This window comes from Rosa rugosa, chromosome 7 (assembly GCF_958449725.1).
Source record: "Rosa rugosa chromosome 7, drRosRugo1.1, whole genome shotgun sequence".
Taxonomy (NCBI): Eukaryota; Viridiplantae; Streptophyta; class Magnoliopsida; order Rosales; family Rosaceae; genus Rosa; species Rosa rugosa.
This window is the reverse complement of record NC_084826.1, coordinates 35,587,915-35,613,006: the sequence shown is the minus strand read 5'-3', so window position 1 is coordinate 35,613,006 and position 25,092 is coordinate 35,587,915. Positions and strand designations below refer to the sequence as shown.

The 25,092-nt window shown below is 39.2% G+C and overlaps 1 protein-coding gene across 1 annotated transcript; it reads left to right on the top strand.

Annotated features, from left to right (window-relative positions):
- The first annotated feature begins 863 nt into the window (after positions 1-863).
- LOC133723229 (uncharacterized) lies at positions 864-3,920 on the top strand. The gene is made up of 5 exons (XM_062150047.1): positions 864-1,188; positions 1,681-2,388; positions 2,493-3,298; positions 3,436-3,513; positions 3,657-3,920. The coding sequence occupies exons 1-5, from the start codon at positions 864-866 to the stop codon at positions 3,918-3,920; spliced, it is 2,181 nt and encodes a 726-aa protein (XP_062006031.1).
- Positions 3,921-25,092: the final 21,172 nt, after the last annotated feature.

Sequence of the window (25,092 nt, the reverse complement as noted above, 5' to 3'; positions counted from 1 at the left end):
GGTTGAACCCAGATTATGCAGGTACTAGGATTGATTATTGGTGGAGTATAGGAACAAAAGATGATGCTTTGACAAAAATAGATTCGGATGCGGATGTGTGCATTATGCTATGTTGTGTACCCGAAGTGAGATTGGTTGTTGTGTACTTGGATCATATTCATGAAGGTGATGAGAGCTCGGGTGAAGATGAAATCTATATATATCCAGCTGGTTTTGATATGTTTAGTCAGTCCGGATCTACTGGAGTTGTGATTGAAGAGCTCCCTGATGAGCCGAGAAAAAAGGCTACATGTGTGATTGAGGAGATTATTGAGGAACCAAAGCTGGCTATAGTCATCAGAGAACCTGAAGTCTCCATCCCAACTCAAGGCAGCAAAGTGGCTGAAACAGATCCAAAAGATAAGGGTAAAGGAAAGATGTACCCCGAGGTAGGTCCTGTAGCAAACAGTGTTGATGGTGTAAGTGGTCTAGATGAAGAGATGCTTGAAGATATAGATATTCTAGATTATATGCAATCATTTGGGTTCCATCCTGAACAAGAAGATGAAGTGGATAGCAGTGAGAGTGATGAGGATGATGAATACATACCCGCTGCTGAAGATGATGAATATTATCAGTATGGTGTTGATGACGACGATTGGTTCGAGGAAGCTGATATAGGGTTTGAGGTTAATGACAATGGTGAATGGGTTGGACCAAGTAAAGAAGCTGTTCTGCCTTTGGAGATGGAAAGTGGAAAAGAGTTTGAAGATCATGAAGATATGTTTGGATCAGCCGAGTCCGATGAAGAGAGATTGCGGCCTGCTTTGGATTCTGATGGTGAAGAGGAAGTACCATTCCCTGAGTTTAATCCATAAACAGATATGAAGGACCCGGTCTTCAAGAAAGGGATGATATTTGGCAGCGCTGCGATTTTGAGAGAGGCTATAAGGGAGAGGGCTATTAGAGATGGTTGGGAGGTATATTTTATAAAAAATGACCGGAAAAGGGTGAGGACTATATGCAAGTCCCAAGACTGTCCATTTGAGCTCTATGCATCTAGGATGCAACATGAGGAATCTCTTATGATCAAGACTTATGAGCCGGAACACAAGTGCATGAGAGTCTTTGATAACAGCATGCTCAGTGCTAAGTATTTAACTAAGCGTTTCATGGAAAGGATCAAGCTGAACAGTGGTTGGAAGCCAGGTATCCATTCCAATCTCTTGGGAAATTTGTTTGGTTACTGTTTGTTGTGTAGTTTTCTAATTTTTTTGACAAGTTTGGTTGCTGCAAGTTCGAAATTATAGTGCCTTCCAATTCCTTGTTTCCATTTTTTTTTTGGTTTTTACAAATTTTGGTTTGTTGCAGCAAGTGCAGGTGTTATATGATTTTGGCCATTCATAGGTTCTTATGTGAAAAGCTTGTTTCAACTGTACAGTTTTAGACTGATTAAAACCTTCATGTTTGTATCAACTGTACAGTTTTAGAGTAATTAACCACCTAATGCTTCAGTTTTAGAGTGATTAAGCCTTCATGTTTGTATTTTTGCTTGTTTTAGAGTAATTAACCAGCTACTGCTTCAGTTTTAAATGGTCCAGTTTTGTTTTGTTCAGTTTTGGAAATGGTTTCTTGCTTGTTTTGCTTGCTTCAATGGTTACCGATCCTTGTTTTGGTTTTTTATTTTTTTTTCGGTTACAGAATCCTTGGCTCAAACTATGTCTTCAGAAGTTAGAGTAAGGGTCTCCAATCAGATGGCTTATCGAGTAAAGAAAGCAGCCCTTTTGGTGTTGGAGGGAACCATCATGGAGCAATATGCCAGACTTCGAGATTATGCGAATGAGCTGAAAAGGGTGGACCCTTCTACAACCGTTGACATAAAATGTGATTTCAGCAAGGGAGAGAGCCTTCCAATCTTCAAGAGGATGTATATCTGTCTTGGAGCTCTAAAAAATGGATTTAAAGCGGGATGTAGGTCTGTGATTGGGCTAGACGGTTGCCATTTGAGGTCTGCATATGGGGGTCAGCTCTTGACAGCTGTTGGCATTGATGCCAACAACACTTCATGGGTGACTGCCTACGCAATGGTGGAGATGGAAAGCAAAGACTCGTGGAGATGGTTCCTAGAGCTTCTGTGCAAAGACCTGAGTATACTTGAGGATGGAGCAGGTTGGACTTTCATCAGCGATAAGCAAAAGGGTTTAATCCCTGCCTTTGAAGAAGTAGTTCCATTGGCCAAGATTAGATTTTGTGCGCGCCATATGTGGACAAATTTTACGAAGCTGTTTCCGGGAAAGGTACTAAAGGATCAAATGTGGAAATGTGCAAAGTCAACTACACTTCCTTACTTTGCAAAGGAAATGGAGGAGATGAAGGCTTTGGATAATGAAGCGCACAAATGGATGGCACGTAAGTTTTCGAGTTTACAAAGTTGCTGATTTTTTTGTTTTTGTTTTTTTTTTTGCTAAGTTGACCCATATCAAGACTAATGGCTGCTGCTGCTTGTTTTGTAGATAAGGATAGGCCTCCACAGCATTGGTGTAGAGCACACTTCGAGACTTGGTCGAAGTGTGACATTATGATCAACAACTTATGTGAAAGCTTCAACTCGTTCATTTTTGATGCTAGAGCAAAACCACCAGTGAGTATGTTCGAGGAAATGAGAGTGAAGCTAATGAAGAGAAACCAAATCAGAAAGGATAAGATGCAAGCAATGGTGGGAAATCTGTGCCCCAAGCCTAGAAAGGTACTAGAAAAGAACAAAATGAAGGCTGCTTCAGATTGCATTTCTATCGGGAATGGTGGTGACCAAGTGGAGGTGGAGACTTTTGAAGGAACAAAGAATGTGGTCAACCTTACGGCAAGGACCTGCACATGCCGAATGTGGGACTTAAGTGGTGTTCCATGCAAGCACGCAGTCTCAGCAATATACCACAACAGGGCAGATCCGGAAAACTTTGTTGCAGATTGCTACTTAAAAAAGACGTACCTTAACATTTACAGCAATTTGATCAAGCCGGTAAACGGAATGGAGATGTGGACTAGGAGTGAAGAACCACCAATTCTGCCTCCACAGTATTCTAGACAGCCCGGAAGGCCACGAACAAAGAGGATTAGAGATTTATCGGAGAAGTTGGCTGCACAGGGAACAAAGCTTGGAAGAGTTCAGCGGTCGTTGAAGTGTAGCAATTGTCAAAGAATTGGCCACAACGTGAAGACATGTCACCGACATCTTCCACCAAAAGATAAGCAAGCTGCAAATGTGAACAAGAAAAGGAAACTCAACAATGGAGAAGGAAGTTCATCTCAAAAAGCCCAGGTAATTTTTGATTTTTTTTTTCTGCATATGTTTAGTGTACTTTTTCAAATTATTTTGTTTATGGGGCAGCTTGTTTATGTTTCTGTGCAGCTTGTTTATGTTTCTGTTTTAAGGTTGATCCCATAATTTTTTTGCAGCCTAAACCTGGAAGAAAGCCACCATTGAGTAAGAATGACTTGAGGCAAAACCATCTAAAAGTGGTAGAATATCAAAGGGTATGAAACATGGATTTTGGCCCCGATTAACTTTGTATGGATTTGTTGATGAATAGGTCTATGATTCGGCTAGTGATGCTTTGCTTTTGATATGTATGTGTTGCCTACGCAATTCCTTGTTTCTGATTTTTTTGTGAGTGTAGAAGAAGATGGCTGCATTGAAGGCATCTAGAAAAGCTGCGGCTGCTGCCCCTGCTAACTCTACCAAAGCTGCTGCTGACTCTACCAAAGCTGCTGCTGCCGCCACAAAATCCAAGTCCACCAAAGCTGCTGCTGCTGCTGCTGCCACATCTACCTCAACAACCACGAGGCCTCTGACATCAAGTAAAGCATCAAAAGGCCAAACTCCAACACCTTCTAGATCATCTCAAAGGATTAGGCAGAATTCCAAGCAAGGGGGAAAGTAGGAGGAAGTTTGGGGAATGATAAGCAAGCCCTAACATTTTTTGTGCAACCTTGGTGTATGCTACCTAGGTTGCTAGCTCTAATTTCTTGGGAGGATGATTAGAGCTATTTGAAATGCAAACATTAATTTGAGATGTTTTAAACATTTGGGCTGCTTATTTTCTTGGATTTAGAGAAAGTTTGATGTTGTTATAAGATCAAATGTAGAATTGGTGCTTCAAGTCAATAGCATGTTGGTTAAAAATGTACATGTTGTTACTTTGAAGTCAATAGCATGTTGCTTCAAGTCAATAGCATGTTGATCAAATGAAGTACATGTTGTTACTTTGAACATTTACAGGTCAAATGTTATTACTTTGATAAGCCATTCTGCAAATACATTATTTTGGGCGGGAGGATACAACTTTACAAGTATTTAGGTCTTCTTTGGCGGGAAATTGGGCTGTATTTAGGTCTTCTTTGGCGGGAAAATGGGCTGCTTAATAGAACTTGGAGCTGTGATAGAGCCAGGGTCAGTTTGGTCAATTCGCCTTGATGTGGGCCCCACCTGGGCTGAGTTGGATCGCCATGTCAGCACCAAAACAGCTGAAATTGAGTGATTTTTGGCGAATGGACCTATTGGATGGAGAAATAATAGTGTGGGGGTGTTTTTGATTAAATTGGAAGTCGGGGGACTGAATTGATGTTGGACCAAAAGCACAGGGTACTAAACAGTAATTAGCCCATATATTATTGTTGTGCAGATACTGACTTCATTTATATATATTATTGTTCTGCAACACTGACTTCATTTATATATATTTGTATAAGACCAAAAGCATATAAATAACAATCATCAAAAGAAACTCTAGACAACGAAAACATATAGCCGATAGAAAACACAAAGGTCACGCTTAAGATATAGTCATATATTCGCAGGTACCTAATGATCTGATATGCCCTTGATACCAGTTAGATTTTAAACATATATTCATACCTAATTATTTGGAATCCCCTCAAGGCCTCAATAAGTGGGATCGGGAGTCAATAATACTTGATCTGCAACCAAAATATTTAATTACTAACAGCAACCTAAATAAGTTTTTCATCCTTAAAGCACTAAATGGTACTTTCATGGACACAGGACATCCAATAGTAGAGTTAATTCCATTACTATAAAGATCCTGGCAAAGAATTACAGACCTGAATCATAGTAGTTGCTGCCAACACTAACCCCCTCGGGCTTAAAAACTTCATGCATACAAACTCCAATAACAAAAGCAATTCAAGTTGAGATAACATAGATTGTGTTTTCAGTATATTTCACTTAACAAAGTGGAGGATTACAGAGCAACTATGACTCTACTTTGCATATCATTAGAAACCTCATACCAAACTACTTACAATGAAGAGGAAATTAAGACATTACAGTACTGTTTTGCTTTGGTATCATAAAATGGCCTAGCACCAACTTTTCTTTGTACCTGCAATGTCACATGCATACTATCTGAAAATGTACATTTCTGTCATGATGAACAACATATAGAGATGCACCCTACCCAAAAAAGAGTACATAGCCAAAAGCTCACAATTTGCTGGACTTACTGCAGGAGACAATAAAAATAATTTGAAAGATGGAGATGCAGGACATAAAATCTGTGTTCTTCTGATTTGTTAAGTATGTTCTACGATGGAGGAGAAAATTTATGGATTAGCCAAAAAGGCTTCTGGTGGATTATTCAATAATGTAACATGGTTAACATCCTTTATTTTAAACCTGTTACAGGGTTGTATCTGCATTTTTTTTATTGGTTGAGGGACATTGTATCTGTTATAGCTAGATCAATATTATTTTCGATTTTCAATTCTAATTCTGATGTTTAAAACAACGAGGGAATTAAAAATGCTTCTTTGTGAAGTTTACAAGATGAGAAAATTGAAGATCGCAAGTGTGCCAGATGTTCTTGTCAAAAATCGGCCACTGATAACCATTGGGGAATGCTAATGACTATTACGGGCAGAACGAACTTTCCGGTAAGTCAGAAATAGGTAGCATTAAGGACATGTACATTCCCTATAGTTAGTTTTACTAATTTACATTTTTCATATGCTGTTTTCAATTACAGTAAAGATTGGCTAAACAAGTTCCACGGATCAAGATTTAGGAATGTACACAATCCCGAATGCTAACTTTGTCTAGCTAAATCTTTTGTAAATTTCTTGTGTTAATTTGATTATGACAAACCACGAATAACAGATAAATTAGGAAAATACCACTGCAATCAGTAAATAGAAGTACTTTATAATACAACGGATAATTTGATTACGACGAATATCGAAGGAAAACCACAGCACTAAATCGAAGACAAAACCCCAATATAGCTATATCAATTTCAATCACCCCATCCCCAAATAGAAGAAAAACCTAATCGAAATCAAACCCCAAAATTGAAATTTTGGATAATAAGCAAACCCAAAATCTGCAGATAAAACCCTAAAATCTATCGAAGATTGAACCCAGTCGAAAAACTAAACTAAAAAACAATTGAAACCCTAAATTGCTTACCAATATCCGAATCGAAAATAGCTCTATTTGTTGCTAGAGAGCTCCATTAATCCAGATGTAAAAGATGAAGTAGAGACTAAGAAGAAGAAGGAGAGACAAAAAAGAAGAATCAGAGAGTGCGAAGATGAAGGAGACAGTGAGAATCGAGATCTGAGAGAGTTGAGAGAGAAGGAGAGAGGCTGGTGTTTGAGTTTTTCGTTTTCGCAGGTTCTAACTAGGTCGAGCTGAGAGAGTTGAAGGACGAGAGAAAATGACTTTAATTAGGCGTCAAGGTCTATCTCTATATCAAAAAACACAAGTCAAAATAACTTGAAAATTTTTAAAACAAGCTTCACACTTAAACAACATTTAAATGTTGCAATATTTTTCAGTCAACTAGGGCTTGGCTATTTGAGAGGGAAAAGTACTTAATCAATTTTTGGATATCCCTCCAAAAATGTGTTGTCTGAAAAATGTGTTGTCTGAATGCTCACCATTTTTCCAAATTAAACCAGTATGGTTTTAGTCTATATTCAGACAACAGAAAAAAAATTATGTCGTTTGAAAAACTCAGACGACATAAAACAATACTTATGTCGTCTGAAGTGTGACGTCTGAAGGCCTTTTTGGCATAGTGACTAGGAATGTATCGACCATGGGAGGGTTTTATGGAACTCATCTGGGACATGTACCTTCCTGTTCCAGTGAGGGAGAGGTTGGGGATTGACTTCATTACTTTAGTTCAGGGGATTATGAGTGTCAGAGACTATGAGGTGCAGTTCTCACAGTTGTATCGGTTTGTTAGGCCGATGGATCCAGTATCCTTAGCTCTAAAGTTCCAACGGGGACTGAGTCTGGTGATCAGAGAGAGAGAGTGGTTCCTTTTCAGTTGCCTTTGTGGCACTGATCCTTGCTAGTTCTTTGGCATTTGAGCAGGAACTCCAGGCATCTTGAAAGGAGATGACAACTGTGGGAGATTCTTTAGGAAAGTGGGAAAGGCAGTAGCGGAGAGTAGTAGTGCTTTAGGTACTCAGGGTGGGTCCTGGAAAAGGCAGAGGATTCATTAGCAGGCTTCAACTGGTGTGGCCAATTGAATCTATTTGATTGCACCTGTTGGGCAGGGAGTGCCATGAGATGTTTCGGACTGGGAAGTGCATAGCAGTTTTTAGTTCCTTGTTTTTAGTGAAGCATTGTATTTTTGTACATTTGTTTTATCTTTGGTTTGGATCAGACAATTCTAGCTAGATCTCTGTGTGGCTTGACTTCTTGGTGTGTTTTTGAGAATGATTTGTTTTGGTGATGCATCTGTATGATTGTGTGGTGTTGGATCTTTGCTTAATGTTTGTAGTTAGACGCTTGCGTGTGACTTGTTGTATAGTGTTGTTGTGAGTGGTAGGTTGCGTGATGCTCCCTTCATGGTTGTGGCAGTGGAGATTCTCTACCACTTTGATTGTGTGTGTGCACTGCCATATGAGGATTTATGTGTGGGTTAGTCGAGGCTAGACCTTATCTTGATTGTGTTCTGAGATGGTAGGACACTTGTTATGTAGTGATGCATGATTCATTGCTATTATGATAGAGTTTTCTATGTGGTTTAGTGTATCGAAAGCTCGATGTGACCTTATGATAGGTTAATTGTGAAGGAGCAGTGTGTTGATGATTGAGTTGAAATGCTGGTGTCATTGTCATTCTCGAAATACTAGTGTTACATTATTGACGTTTGGAAAAGATACTGTTGTGAGGACAGGATTCTGGACTGTTGTGTTTTTGGTGAAGGGTGGACATTCGGCAATTAGGTTTGCCTTATCTTCTAGTGTTCCTGTTGTGTGGAACATATTGATGTCCCTATGATGAAGATGAAGACGTACTATAGTGGATCCAATGTGTTTGATCGTGGTACAGTTGGAAGGGGTGTTGATGCAACCATTGTTGATGTTCGACTTGTATTCCAGACGAGACTACATAGCAACTTGGCTCGAGGGAAATTGACTTGCTCAATATCTTGTGGAGGCTTCATGACGAGAGTACTACATGCCGAGGAACAATGACTGGATTTGAGGATGTGTTTAGCCGTACCAGAATGTTGGGTAGTGAGTTTAAATTTCGGGACGCAATTTTGTTAAGGAGGGTAGAATGTAATACCCCGGAAATTCGTTATTAATTTCTTGGAATTTTCTAGAATTAATAAAGTGTTTGTTAGTACGATTTCGTGGTCCGAGGGTGAGTAAAAGTGTTCGGACGAATAATTACCCGAAACGTTTTATTTTTGAGGGGTCAAAGGATTGAGTTTTTATTCGTTGAGTTTCTCTAAAAACTTCCTTCACGAAAGTTGTAGATCGCGTTGATACGAGTTCGTAAATATGTGGAACGCAGAAATCGGAGTTCGCATGAGAAAGTTATGGTCAGCGGAAGTTATTTCCATTTTCAGAAATTTTTAGTATAAATAGCAAGTTTCCGGAAATAGTTCACAAAAAACGAGAATTTCCATTTTTGTCCAGTTTCCAGAAATTCCCAGAAACACAAACTCTCTCTAGCTTCCAGCCTATCCGACCGGAACCTGGTTTTCCAACCCGGCTTTTTCTCCAATCTCCGACAACTTCAAGAGGCGACACCGGCACAGACTTGTTCGCCTCCTCATTCTGGTCCTCCTTACGGTGGTGGATTGCAGTGATTTATCCTGAGCACGGCGGATCGAAGCCGTAAGGTTTAACGGGCGACGGACCCGGCCATATCTTCCAATTCTGGCAACAGCTGGACGTGAAACCGGTCATCTTTTTCTCGTGGAAGCCTCCTCTTTCTATCCTTGGTGGTGGTTTTGATCGATTCTCAATGTAGAGCTGCAACTTAAGGTGAAAAGAGATTCTCGGTTTGCGGCGGCGATCTAGGCCGAGTTGGCTCAAGTCCCAGTTATTAAAGTTGATCCTCGTTGTATAAACTCCATTTTGGACGTTTGGATCTTGCTAGTTTTGAGTTTGGCCCGGCAGCTCGTGCGGTGCACATGCAGCCCGTTTGTGGCGGCGCGTCTGGCCATGTCTGGGGCAATTTCTTGCTTCTTTTATCATGTACTCGTCAATTCGAGTATTTTGATATATGGTTTGTAGTATTTGGAGATCGTATGAGCATCTAGGGTTTTTTACCGGTTTCAAATATCTCGGTTTTCGATCCATGAGGATCCTGCCGTTCTATCGACTTGTAGTTTTGTCTTACCGATCGTAAAAGTATTTCGGAGATTTTGGGTGATCTCGGATGAACTTCTGCCTCGATAGGGTTTACTTTCAGGGTTTTAGTTCAACTGAGGGATCCGAACTTTAATTGCTTTGTGATTCGTGTACTAAGTTGAAATCCATTTTTACTTAGGTGATTGACGGAGAGTGTTCTGTACTTTATCTCAGCTGTAAGAGAAGACGTAGGGGGATTTAGAGTTGAGTAAATCTCACGAGGTTCATTTATGAACGGAGTTAATTTATTATATAGAATTGTCTGATAAACTGTGAAATCGTTTTCAGAAATAAATATTTTTTTTAAATCATATGAACTTAATCGTTTATGGTTCATAGGTAAGTAAAATGAGATTTCAATTATAAAAATGATTTTTCATGGGTTTTGTATTTGTGAACTATAGTTGGTATTAGTAGCATTCCTGAGCGGATGACTACGTGTGTGTATATATATATATATTGGTGCAGTTGTGTAGTGAGGTAGAATTAGTATGTTTTGTGATATCGATCATGTTATTGTTGGAATTGATGTTCAAAGGAAATAAATGAGTTTTGGATGTTAATGATTGTTTATTGACCTACTATATATTAGAGTTATATATGTCAATTCATGTTGGGTATTAAGGTTTGAAAACAATACTATTAAATTGATTTCTATATTGTTGTGAGATTAGAATTGAGCTTTGAAAACAATATTTTGGTTGCAGTAAATTATATTGTTTTTATTTGGTTTTAGATTGTAAAACCGGTTATTGTAAAGAGTACAATTTCGCTATGGTGTAGTATTGTGGGAATACAATATTTTTGATTTTATTCATGATAGTGTTGTGTGGTTTTACTCTTTATGGGAAAACAATATATATTGAGAATGTTGATTTATATTGTTTTGAAAGAGTACTTGAGTTGTGGTGTAACATTTTGGCTCTTGTGTGACCTCTTTAAATGTTTTGGTCTTCGTCTCGAGAGAATCTTTTATAGAGATTGGTGGAACATTTTTGGGTCGAGTGAGATTTTTTTTAAATGTTTTGTTCTCAGGGTCGAAAGGCCTGAGGTCCGAAGGTTTCAGTGATAACCGCAGTGCAGGAATATCGGGATACCAAGCCTTTGGCCGGGTGATTGGTTTTGATTCAGTTAGAGCTCTGGTCTGTCTGCAATGTACTGCTTGGGGGATAACTTTGTGTTATGGCACTCATGAGTACATGTTTTTAAAAGAGAGTTTCGAGTGTTTCTTTCTTTTGTTCTCCAAGAGGGACATGAGTTTCATATTTAATTGTGAGTTGTGGTCCTCAGTTGAGTTTTGAAATGAATCAAAGTGTGAGTTGTTTTCCGTAAGTTGAAAGGGTGATTTTCTGGCTTTAGCCTGAGTTGTTTGTTTGTCTTATTGATTCTTGTTTTGTCTGAATTGTTTGGTTTTAATGTAATCTCCTGAACTAAATTATATGTAGGGATTACTATGATTTCTATGGAGGGATTATTATGATTTCTATTTTGGATTGTGTGCTTTTGGTGATCTCCTGAACTAATTTTCTATGCAGCGATTACTGAATTTTATTTCGTTTAATTTGTAAGTGCAGTTGTGGTTGAGACTTGTATTGAGTTGAGGAATGTTTTATCATGTCATTTTGGTGATAAATGCTTCCTGTCGAGAGGAAAGAAAAGTGATTTCTTGGATTGTTGTTGAGATTTCAAATGATTGTTTTGTCACGGTGTGGTGACCCGAGAGAGGGGTCCCACAGCGCCACGATCCCGATCCAATGAGAAACCGACATGTCACGAATGACATCCCGATGACTCATCTACCCGAAACAGTAAGGCCTTTTGGGTTTAGTTTTTTAGTTTGCAAAGCATTTTCTTTGGGCAAATCATTCTAGCAACCGGGCAACATATTTTCAAAAGCGGAATTTGAGATGGGCTATAAGCTTTGGGCTTACAATCGGAGCCCAGCTTTGGAAAACCATTCACTAAGTAACTTCAAGTATGAGAGACGCGCCCCAGGGTTACGGGTCTCCTGAAATTTTGTAAACGAGCGAGTATAAAACAAATAAATAAATATGTAAGAAAGTAAATAAATAAGTGACTTCAAAATCCAGTAAAGGACTAAGACCTTAATTTAATAAAGTCAAAGAAAAATACGCTAAGCCTGACCAAGTGCCTCCCCAACACGCTCCCTGACCACATGCTCGAAACCTGCACACTGTTGTAGGGGTGAGCTTTCGTCCTCGCATGGCCAGTAAGGGCCGACCCTACCATGCTAGGTTTGAAAATATTTACTACATAATATTGTGCACGTGTATCAAAAATACTTTAAAGAGAGGCAACCGCAAACATTTATTCTCTTTTATAAAACATATGCAGCATGCTTCACACAACTTGGAGCTCCGAGATGCTTACCTGCCGGCTACTCTAAAACAATCGGTGACCGGCTCAGTTCGTCATCCTTCGAGAACCGGCCTACTACTCTGTAGTGCTTGTGACTACAAGTAGCGAAAGTGTCAATTTCCTGGCCCTGGTGTCCTATGACTGGTTCACCGTCGGTACTTACCTTCCCTCAATGCACATAGGAGCATAGCCCCCTCTGGAGGTTCACGGTTATCAACACCATGGGATGCCTAGGAATCAACGCGTCTAGGTCCCATTCACTTTCAAGTCACAAATACAAACATACAATAGGGTACAGTATCTCAACATGCAAGTCTAGCCTCGATTTTCGCAATCAGCAATTATTAGTTATGAAAACACAAATATCACGAGGCATCGACTAATGAACAACCAAAAACGTACTTGCAGGCAACATATTATTATACTAGCGCATTCCACGTATAGAAAAGCCTCTAACAAGGAAGGGATAGCTCACCCTACCTGGATATGGAGTGCTCGTCCACAATTAGATTCGTTCTCGACTTTCAATACTTCGTCCAGTTCCAAATGCACACGCACGAGTCTTATAAAATTAACCAATGAGTAACTTGACGTCATTAACTTAATTAACCGAGCACCTAAAGCATTCACTTAATTCCCTTAAAGCCCATCGATTTATTCTTTAATCGAACAGTGATCTAGAACTTATGTTTGTATAGATCTTCCTTTAATAGATAAAACCTATTATCCATTCCCAAATAATTCAAATGCTACGTCGATCATTTGGATCATTCGGGATATGGCGATTACTTGGCACTTTCACCTTCATTTGTTTAGCATTTTTACTTTAAGAAAACAAATCACAATTACCATTCCCGATGGATTACAATTTTGCGATATGATAGCTTTAAGGTACTTCACTTGTAATTGTTTCATAACTTTAATCATAAATTTAATTTAACCTACTCGATTAAGATCCACATTCTCATTATCAACTCCCTTCCAACATCGGTAATTACTCACTTCCTTTAACATCATACACAATTTTAGTTAACCTCTCAAAAATCATAAAATTGGTCTCTCTTTGTCCATTCTTGCAAAACAATATTTTCCCAGAGTTAGCAATAGACAAACCAATTTATTTGACAACCCAATTCTCTCTATACATTCAAGCATTCAACCATTTTCATGTTTGTTCACTACCAAGGCAAGTTTCTAACACATATCAATATCTTTTCAAATTATCCAGAAAACCAAAGTTCCACTAAGTATGAACAACACACGACAAAACAGATCCAAACACCCAGACCCTTGCCATTCTTCTTTTCCAAATTAGTAACCGAGTTGTCGAAGCTGCACTCTACCACCATTAATCCTCCAGATTCCCTAGTACGCAAAATAGGATCAAAATCAACCTTCAACCAATGTCTTATTTCACAGAGAATTTGCACATAATCCTTACCTTTCTCCCGATTTCAATCAAAACTATCTCAGCCTCTTAGGAGCTTCTCCTCTCCAAAAATCCCAAAATCGCAGACTCCACAAAACCTCATTTTCAATATCAAAGAGCAGTAAATTAGGACTTTTGATCTGTAACAACCCGAAGGCTGTATCCAAAGAGAGGTGACTAAATTACCTAGTTAAGAAGGTCTGGAAGTCCGGCGGTGATGCACGCGGCGCTAGGTCAGCTCACGCTCCAGCGGCGGCGCGTGAGGCGCATGTGGTGGTTCTGGCCGAGCTTGAGGTTGGGAGTTTGGGGTTTTGAAAGACAGTATAGCTCCAACTTCGTTTATGGAGGTGTTGAAGCTCGATTCGAGCTGGAGATCAGAGAATGAAGGCATGCAGAGCGGAGACCTCCGGCGATGCTTGTACGGCGTTGTTTGACGTCGGGATTGAAGGCTATGGTTCAGGTTTCTCTCTCTAGGGCTTTCTAATTCTGACGGTGGTCAGGGGCGGAGGCAGTTCCGGACGAGTGGGGGTCACTACCCCTATTGAGATTATGACACATGGCTCACAAGGATACAATTTGCCCCCATCAAGTGGCCAGATATAAACAACATATATGATATATGTATATATATTGTGTTCGGTGTTCCCACAATGGCATAATTCAAAGCCCAGTTCCCACAATGGCATAATTCAAAGCCCACAAATATGATAGTCCAAACCGTCTAAACATATCAGTAGGCCCAACACACAACTCCCACAAACCAACGGAAAAAACAAGAAAAAGTGGAGCATGAAGCTTCTTGTGCAACCCCATTCAGCATATATATTCAAACTCAACTACCAAAGCCAGCACTCTACACTCAAAGTCAATAAACTGATATTGTTGGCTTCCTAGTTGCTGGCTTGCTGCGATGATTTCATTTCTCAAATCCCAGATATCAATATCTCTTTGTTGATCTAACTCAACTACCAAAGCCAGCACTCAGGTTGATTAATTTGTTTGTTTCTTTTTTACTGTTTTTCTTCTCCTCTGTGGCTCTGTTCTTGTGTATTTCCTATAGACTTATTGAGAACAATGTGAATTGATGACTTGATGTTCTATCATCGGTATCATGTATTCATGTTCTACAGGGGATGTATTTTGGTTCATCAATGGTCTTTTAATTGGTGTTTGGTTCAATTTTTTGGCCCCCATACATATATATTCCTCCCTTCGCCACTGACGGTGGTGTCGATGTGGCGAGGTGATGGTCGAAAATCGACGAACGAGGACGGGCAGTGGTCGTGTACGGTGGCTGTGGGAGGTGCATGTCGACGGAAATGCTCGGGCTTGGGACCGATTTGGGTGCTGGATCGATTGGTGATGGCGGTTTTGTGAGGTGGTGGCCAGAGATGGGGTTTTCCGGCACTATTACTGGAAGGACGAGAAAGAGAGAGGTCGGGGGGGGGGGGAGAGAGAGATGCGGCCGAGAGTGAGGGAGAAAATGTTTTGGGGTGTTAGGGTTTCTCCTAACCCATTTTAACCTAACCCATGTGAAATGTCTGTTTTGCCCTTGCAACAAATTACCCAATTCTCATAGTTGATTACTTCTGGACTTTGGGCTCGAAACTTTTCTTTTATTCGTTTTTCGTCAGAAACTTCCTAAGTTAATTATCAACTTCGTCCTAGGCCCAAACTCGATCTCGAAAAAACCCAAAATCCAAAACTTTGTTACAACTCCATTTATCGTCTTTGAAACTTCAACAAACGGTCGCCTCACTAAACTTCTGTAACCTTCTAGGCCGAAATGAAAGAATCTCGGCCCAAACTTAAATCATAGGGCCCAATAGGTGGTCTCGACACTAAAACAATCCCTGAAATCGATTTCTGCAGTTAAATCACCTTGCGAAAATCTTACTGGAGAAAAATTACCTTAAAAAATTGAACAAAATTTTCGGGGGCTCACACACGGTGGTGACATGTGTGTTCCTTAAAAAGAAAAGGATTTTGATGTTGGAATTAATCATTGTGTTGATTTGTTGTCCTTGAGTCAGAAAGGTGTTTTGTGGTTATTTAGGTTTACTCACACGAGCTTCTTACCGGGTTTGTTGTTTCAACCCGGTGCACTATTCCATGGTGTAGGGGTTATTGTGCAGTTTAGAGTAATGAGTAACTGTCATCGAAACTGAGGCTTTGTTGCTATCGTAGCTTGGACGTGGAAGGGTACTTTGGCTTTAGTCTTCCGCTGTGTAGTGAGTGTGGTGAGTATGTTTAGTTATTGAATTGTTATCCAGTTTAATTTGTAAATTCTCTATAATGTAATTTGTGACTTTAAATGTTGAGGTACACTAAAGATATGGGGACAGTTGAGAGGTACACTAAAGATACGAAAAGAAAGAGAAAAAGAGAACAGCTAAATTAGGAGTGCAAGTTGTTACTGACTGTTAAGTCTTTTCCAGAATCATTTGCTGAGATACTATTTAATTAGACTATTTATTGCAACACCCTGCTTTAGAGAACATTTCATTTTTGTTGTTGTTGTTGAAGTCATCTAGTTAATGTACAGACTACCAAATGATGTTTACTAATTTACTTTCTGTGAGGTCATGGAAGTGTTGATGTATGTCTTTGCAAGCATCTCTGTAACGTCCCAAACCTGAATTTACCCGTTTACTAGTCATTTGGACGGTAAACGACCTTTACTTTCATTTTTATTGTCATTTCAGCACTTTTAGTGGCCCTTAAAGTTGACTTTTTGTTCGGGTCAAAATTTGAGAAAATGTTCTTCATGAAAGTTGTAGAGGACGTTAAACTGAGTGCGTAGATATGTGGTACGTAGAAATTGGAGTTCGTATGCGAAAGTTATAAGCGAAATACTAAAGTTACTGTTCATATGGTAAGTTTCTATAAATAGCCAAGTTACTGTGGTAAGTTTCCATTTTTGGAAACCTACCGGTTTTTCTCTCTCTTCTCCCCCGATCCTTTCTCCTCTTCGGCCTGATTTCTTCTCCCTCCGATTTCTTCCTCCTCCGGCCACCCCACGATGGAATCCGGACATCATCTGGCTCGCCTCTTCACCCTGGTCACGTCTGTGGTGGTGTTTTGCAGCGATTTGGTCGGAAGAGCTCAATTTTTAGCTATGAAGGTTACTGTAGCAGTTTGGAGTTTTCATCGATTTCCGGCGATTCCGGCCGTCTCCGGCCACCAAACCGGCGTCGAAGGTTCGGTTTTTGACAGAGATCATTTCCCCTAAGGTCTTTCATTTCAATTTGCAGTGTAGAGGTCGAATTAACAATTTCAATTTCTAGGGGTCTTGGAATTTCTGGAAATTTTTGCACCGGGCGATTTCGACTGTTTAAAGGTAAAATTGGAACTTGTTGTAGTTGTGAAAAATGTTGGGTCTGTTGAGTAGGTGGTGCTGCTAAAATTTGGTGGCCATCGGAGGTGGTGGCCTCTAGCGCGTGGGGCCCACGCGCTGCCACTGTTGGTGGATCGTGGAGGCATGTAGGGCAGTGTTTTAATTTCAGTTTTTAGCCCATTAAATTGTATGATTGTTGTAGAGCTTGTATGTGAAGTTTGGTGAATTTTGGAGGAGTTTGGAATTATTTGTGAATTTCTGAAGTTTGAAGTTTTGTGATGGAATTGTTGGAAATCCGGCCGTCGGATTTTCCTCGTTTTCATTGTGGAATATGTAAATTGAGGAATTGGTGTTGTGGAAGAGATTTGGGTGGAATTTGAGAAGTAATGGAGATAGGGATTTTCGGGTTTTGTTTAGATTCGTATTTATTTTATCGGATTGCCGTTTACGGAAATATAATTGTGTACAGGGCAATGTTGTGAGCTACGGCTAGATGAAGGAACTCGTTTGCGTGATCGCCCAATAGTACTATGAGTGGACTTTTGTTTTAAATAATGATGCATGCGTTTATTTTCTTGAATTAATGCTTTACCTAATTAATATATTACTTTCGAGCATACGAATGGATTTCGGAAATTTATTTCGATTTATCACGTGGATTTGCTTTCAATAATGATTTTCATGAAGTAATTATGATTTATTCCGGTTATGAATTTCGGATCTTAATTTGTTATGCTCGGATTTGAATTTATAATTTATGTTGATTTTCGACGAATCATTTTCCGAGGTAATTTCCGGAATTAAATATATACTCTCTATTCATTGATTTGAGATTTTTGGATAGATTTTCGAAATGGGATTTCGATGAATTTATCTTCCTATTTATTTATCGACTTTTGGTTTTGGCATTGGGAATGCCTTGTTGATGATCTAATTATTCTTTTAGCGTGTGGGACACGCTGTAGATTTATGTGACTTTCTACGAGAATTTCCCGGTACGGTTGGGAATCGTACCCGTGTTTTCTTTATTCGCGGGACTTATGGGGAAGCCTTACTGATTTTCGATTTTTCGTATGATTTTTACCCGCCATACCTGGGTCGTCATATTTATTGCTAGCTAGCCTATTAGTACTCCTCCCTGCTTACAATGTGTTTGTGGGTGAGTAAGAGCAGAGCATGGGATGCTCCAGAGTGTGGGACACTCCGACCCGAGCCTAGGAGGCTCCCTTCTTTCATATGGTGAAACTTCTTCCCCATATTTTATCGTTGCTTGACTAGCGGGGCTAGTCTGATTTTCTTTATAGCCAGCGGGGCTGGTCTTATCTTCTTGAGAAACGAGTTTTCGATTTTACAATATATTTTTCGAATATTGTGACTAGCGAGGCTAGTCGGTTTACTGTTTTGAAATTCTTGGATTTAAATCTAAATGTGTTTTCTAATTGTTGCATGCATCGGTTTTTAATGAAATAAATGTGGGAAAGTATGAAATACTTTTTCTCTTAAATTGTTTATTTTTGTCCACTCACGCTAATGTTTTCGTCTACTTTCCCCTGGGCCTTTCGGTTTCTAATGCCCAGTTTGCAGGCGCTATTAGTTGAGGTCGGGCGTACATGGTTCGAGGCATAGTTGACGAATAGCTTCCGCACTTCTTTGTTTGGCTCTGATCTATTGTGGGTTACTGTTTTGGGTAGTCCACTTTAGGGGTGACTCGACCAGTTCTCGGTAGAGTTATCACTAAGGTGGGCCCCGCAGGGCCACCTCCGATTTCAGGGTGAAATTCAGGGCGGGTTGATAGGAGCATAAATGCGACAAACATAATGTGCAATCCTCTACACTTTTCTTAGCTATTTCCTTTAAAAAGTCAGTTTTAACTTTGTTTTCTTTTTAGGTAGTTCGTGGAGTGATTCAAGAGAAATAGGAGCTCAAAGGGAGAAACGAAGCCATGGAACATGAAGTACTGATGCAGAGGACTAATTTTGATCAACCTTTTAGCCAGAAATTACAAGGGAAGTCCACGGAAATCGTTGTGCAAAACAGTTGCTGCAAAGCAGAAAACTGCAGTTTCAGAATCAGCTTTCTGGGAACGGTTTTGAGGAGCAATTCTTGCATCATCCCAGCTGCAACTTTGCAGAAAGGGCCAGAAATATTTGAATACATGATGTTATACTTTAAATAGAGCCAAAGAACTGGTTAGAAGCATCAACGAGGCAGCAGGAAATCAAATTCAAAGTAAGGTTCCCGATAAGGCAGAAACTGTCAGCTTTTCACGAAGCTTTTTGGGAGATCTTTACCGGCGATTTAATTGGAGTTTTTCCAGACGGTTGTTGATCAATATAGAATATATGATGTCATAGAACACGTGGGAGTCAAGAACCATCCAGAAACTTGTCAAGACGAAGTCGTTTCTTGTCCAAGAAGGAAGCTTCAGAGTCAGAAATTGAATCCTAGTCAAAACAGGACAGTTTGGCAGATATCTTCTTTGGACGGATTTCTTGGGCATTTTTGGAAGGTTATTGCTGCTGCAAATATGAAGCAGAGTCCTATAATGATTCCTCAAGATTTTTAGAAGATTATTAAGGCTTGAAAATCATTTAATTGTGCACCAATTAGAGTAATCCTCAAGCAACTAGGGGAGGCTTTCAAAGCAGAATTGGAAAAGGAAACTTGGGCGGTGTTTCTCATACACATAGGGCTTCTGCAAGCGTTGAAAACAATCATCTACAGCGCCATCTTCTGCCCAAAACCCTAGCACACAAAGTCTTGAAATTCCCAAGTCCTCCAAGAGCAAAAACCGTGCACACCATCATCCATTCTTCATCAAGCCTTGCCGTGTACCATCTTGAAGGGAGTTCTTGCGTTCAAGGCTGCCTAAAAGTGAATTCGTGGCTCTCATCTTCTGCCCTTTACGGTTTTTATTTTCTTGTAAATCAAACTCATATGTTTTTAGTTGTGAATTTTAAGACGATGTGTGGCTAATCTACTTTTGTTAGGGGCGAGGTTTGAAGCCCCTAAGATATGTTTTTGACAATATTTTGATTCCTAGTTTCATGATTGCTTTGTGGTGAAATTGTTTGTTTGGTTTTGGTTTACAGATAACTCTTGCATGTTTATGTTTTATGAATGCGCACATAAAATATTATGATCATGTGAGTGGGGCTAGAAATAGGTATTTTAATCTCCTAAACGGTTAATAATGCTTATTTCAATGGTAGTAAAACCTATAGGACAATAGGTGAAACCAAATAAAAAGTATTGCATGCTAGGTAGGCGTTCCACACTAGTTTTGCATACTTGTTTCGATCAAACTTCCACATGTGATTAATGCTTAGAATAAATTGTTGATAGGATAGCGTTCTATACCTTGATTGTTTATTCTAAAGGCTTAGTAATGGTGCGTTCATCTTGCTTAAGTAATCTAGGGAAGTAATAAGAATTTATGCATGCATTCATGGTTTGTTCTTGATTGAAACCTTTTTCATGACTTAGTAATTGAAACTAGGATGATAAATTCGTCTCAAGCATATTTTGGTGGTGGATTTCCGAGTTCCTAACATCTTCATCATATCTTTCAAACCTTAAACTCAAAATCATTTTTCTTTTCTTTGTTTTCTGTTTATTTTCGTAGAAAAACCAAAAACCCCCATTTTAGTGTGTTTCAGGATTGCAACGCCTTTGCAATCCTCCTCTCTGTCCCTCCATCTTTCTTTCTTTTCTTTTTGTTGTTTGACGTTTTCTTTGGCTTAGTTCAGATTTTGTTATTCTTTTTTTTTATTTGTTAGTTTAGTTTAGTTTAGTTTTCTTTTGTGTGATTAATATAGTTACCCTCAATCTCTGGCATCGAACGATCCTTGCTTATCCTTTACTACTGACGACTACATTTTTGCAAGGTTAAATTGAGCGTCTATTTTGGGCGTATCACGGGTCCTGTCAATCTCAAATGGAGGCAGATGGCCTAACCACAAGTTGCATGCTACAGGTAATATTTCTTAAAATTACCCTTCTCAGAAAGTGCTATTAATACCAAATTATAATTTGAAATAACAATTTATCTACAATGTTGTAGACATGCGCTGACCTCTATAAGTGTTTAGGAAAAGATTTCCTCCCTTACATGAGCATTGTAATACCTCTTTTGCTTCAGTTTGCTCAACTTAAGCCAGATGAAACTATTACCTCTGCAAATGACAATAATGATATTGATGAATCTGATGATGAAAGGTTTGAATCCCTGTTTCCAAGTTTGCTGTATGTTGCAGCTAGCTAGATCTAGTTTCTTGAATTTTTATTTATTTGAACCTTCCATGCTCTCTGAATGATATTGGAGCTGTTTTAGGTAGTATTCACTGATAATATAAGATGTTCTTACTTTCTCCTTCCTCTTCAGGTTGTGATTGAAGATATTGGGAATCAGATTAAGCAACTATAAAGCTTCAAGGTGCAGTAGATTGAATTACTGGACTAGAATTGTTGAATTGTAATTTGTTACTCTTTAGATTTTTTTTTTTTTGGGTATATGTATGGATATGATATTCTGGTTCAGTTAATAATGCATTTGGTGGTGTATTTTGAGCTGTGTATAATTGGAGGAAGATTTCTTTAATTAATTTTTTTTTTTTGGATTCTGTACAAGTTTTAAGGACACTTTTTTAACGTCCTCTATTACCTTTAATAAGTGTCTTGTTTTAGTTTAAAGGACGTATATGAGTATTTTTTTTGTGTCCTCTCAAGGATTTAAGGACAGATTTCTAGAGCTTTTAGGACACAGTTTGTGTGTCCTAGTATAGAAAAGAGGACACAGTTTCTAGAGCTTTTAGGACACAGTTTAGGTGTCCTCTTATGGATTTAAGGACACCATGTCCAGGGCTATTAATACACATAAACTGTGTCCTCGTATAGATAAGAGGACACATTTTCAGTGTCCTTGTTTGGGACTTACGATGACACCCCGATAGAGGAATCTTTTTTAAAGAGTTCTTGTATGTATTTAAGGACACAGTCTTGTATGTATTTAAGGACACGGTTTCAGTGTCCTTAAATCATGTTATTGTAGTAGTGAAAGAACGAGTCGGTATTGGCATTATGAGCTTGATTTGTTTTGTTGCTTAATTTAATGAAAAAATTTTCTAAGTGTTTTCTTGTATTGTTAAGTTATCGCGTTTCGGATTCTAATTTCTTTATTTTAAATTCGGGGCGTGACAAAAACTCTAGATAAAGAAAGGGCCTTGGATTAAGTCTATTTGTCTCGAGATAAGTTTATAAGTTTGTTTATAAATCCTACTAAATGAGTCAATGTGCAACTACTATTAGCTTCGAGGATTTTACAAGTTAATTGAAAGGTTGCAGGTCCAAGGCTCACAGCCTCAAGGCTAAATACTAGACAGTCTAATACAAGGGGGCTTCTGTTTCTATCCAAAGGGTTATGGCTTAGAGAGTAAATAGAGTATATATCTATACACTACATGACATTTCAATACTAACTCATTATGAGTTGATAATTTTTCTATTCCTGTAAATTATCGAGATGATTTTGAACATATTTATTTTTATCACTTACAGTTGTTATCATCTTCATCAATTTTAGGTATGCTAAAGATCTTCCTATTCCTGCATATTTGCATATGAAGTATTTTCCTCCATTCATGGTCAGTTGTGATATATTTCCTTGTAATTTGTATCACTTGCAGTAAAGGTATTAAATTGTTGAAAGCTTCAAGTTTCATCTTTTGAGATTGATATGGGAGTGTTTTGTGTTTCATGTTACTTGACAAACCCTCTTATTTGGGATATTATAGGTACTTGTATAATCTTCTTTGGCTTTGCATCAACTTACAACAGTTGGCAAACTTTTTGAGCTACATTGTATTGCTGCAAGGTCGAGACCCAAAGACACATTCCTAGTCGCGATGAGGATGATAATATTGATGAAATGAGCAAGAGAAGGATAGAAAGGGTTGGAATGTGTATTAGGAGTTTCACATTTTGGATGTAAAGTAATGTCCAATACTTATACATATTCGTTTTTGAGAAAATTATACAAACAGTACCCAAACTAAGGCCCACTCTTAACTTCAGAAGCCGACTATTTAAAACTATCACTTTGGTACCCCAAGTTTTAAGCCCGACTCAAGAATGGTACACACTGTCCAAAACGGCGTTAAGTGTCTTGCCATGTGTCATATTTTGAGAGGTAATTGGGTCACTCAATCTTAACCCAGACATTTTTTTTTAATAATTTTTTTCCTCTCTCTCTGTTTCTTATACATAGCAGCTTGATCTCTCTCTCTCTCCCCCTCACTGTTCACCTCTCTCTCTGTTGAGACCGAAAATTTCACAAACCCAAAATAAAAAATTTGGTTCGATGTAAAAGTGAGAGTCCAGTATCTTTAACTTAATTATCTCGAAAGCGGATAATTGTACAGGTTTGCTGTGGACAAAGAAGGTAGTTGTCTTCAAAGTTCAAATAAAACAACAAACAAAAAGAAGATGAGGATAATGGCAGCAAGTAAATGTTTAGTTACAAATTATCTCTTTCTCAAATTCAAAAGTTGACCAAGCTTGGGCGGGGATAATCTACGGAAAAAAAAAAAAAAAAAACAGAAGAAAGCATTCAAAATGTGATTCAAATATCTCAAGGTGAGATAAGAACAAAGTGGCAGAGGGCGTCCAAGTTCAATCTCAAAGTCAAAGACGAAGTCTCCGATCAACAGCTTATCTTCGTGAGCTTCGGGAGATTCAAATTTCAAACAAATGTTTATCCAGCCCTCTAGAATCTTCACTGCCCCTATATAAGAAACACAAGGCTGCATAAGAAGGGGTACGAAGAGAAATAGAGAGAAGGGGGAGTCAAGTTGCTACATCAGAGTAAGGCAACATCCAAGAGAAAGAAATAGTGCACAGTGCCTAGTTACCTGGAGACTACAACCCGACGACAGGAGAGCATCAAGTTCAGGTATCCTGCTGGTCATTTCTCCATGGTCTTTTATTGATACTTTTTCTGTATTGTTGCTGATGGGTTCATGAGTGCAGAAAGTCCTTCCTCTGTTTATTTCCACATGGGCTTTACAACCCTTCCAAAACAGCACCGATAACAAATCCTCCGTGCTAAAAAGCCTCGAAACCCCCAAAGCCAAATACACCAACCAAAAAAGCCACAAAACCCCAAAACTCTACTGCTATCCACCAGAAATCAGAAGGACAAAAAATAACAACCAGAAAACATTTTCGAAATACCTTTTATGTTGACGACAAGTGCAGGTTCAGAGAATGAAAGAAGCACGTGCAAAGAGAAGGGATTTCGACAGCTTTCTGATGGCAAAAGAAGAGAAACAGAGGGGTTCACTGCACTTGTTTTTGATGCCTGTATCGCGGTGCGTCCTGCATATGGGTGGCAAAAATGAGTGTCAAGTGAATGCCCGGGGGGCTGCCAGTTCACACCAAGTACGGTTCTGCGAAGTTCCCGAGTTTCACTACACTTGTCTTTGATGCCTGTATTGCGGTGCGTCCTGCATATGGGTGCCAGAGATGAGTGTCAAGTGAAAGCCTCGGGCTGTTGGTTCACGCCAAGGACGAATCTGCGAAGTTCTGTTCACAATAGTGGGGAAGCTGCTCCGAGACGATCCCTGTGCAGAGTTTCGGCCCCAAGTTATCCACCTGCATCAAAGTCATCATCAAAATGCTGCCTTGAAAGTGAAGTGGCCATCTCTCTATAAAAGGGTGCCCCAAATGTATCATTATGTTTTAAATCCATTGGAAATTCTTTTAACGACTCGGAAGTAGCTTTAATGAAAAATATTTGCAAGCGAAATAAGGCAATAGGGTATCCTCCAGGAAGAATAAAATAAAGGAGGGACGTCAAAACATATTTTTACCAACATACTTTAAAATGTCCAAGAAATTCGAGCGTTTTGCCCAACCAAATTCGACACTTGAAAAAAAATGAGAAGGGTTGCTAGTTTTGCAAAAACGATTTCGAAAGTATTTCGGAACCTAGAGCTCTGATACCACTTTACTGTGGTGACCCGAGAGGGGGTCCCACAGCGCCGCGACTCCGAGCCAATGAGGAATCGACATGTCACGAATGGCATCTCGATAGCTCATCAACCCTAAACCGCAAGGCCTTTTGAGTTTAGGTTGTTGGTTTACAAAACACTTTCTTGGACAAATCATTCTAGCAACCTAACAACACATTTTCAAAAGCGGAATTCGAAATGGGCTAAGAGTTTTGGGCTTGCGATCGGAGCCCAATTTGGAAAATAAAACACATCTCTAAGTAACGACAAGTATGGGA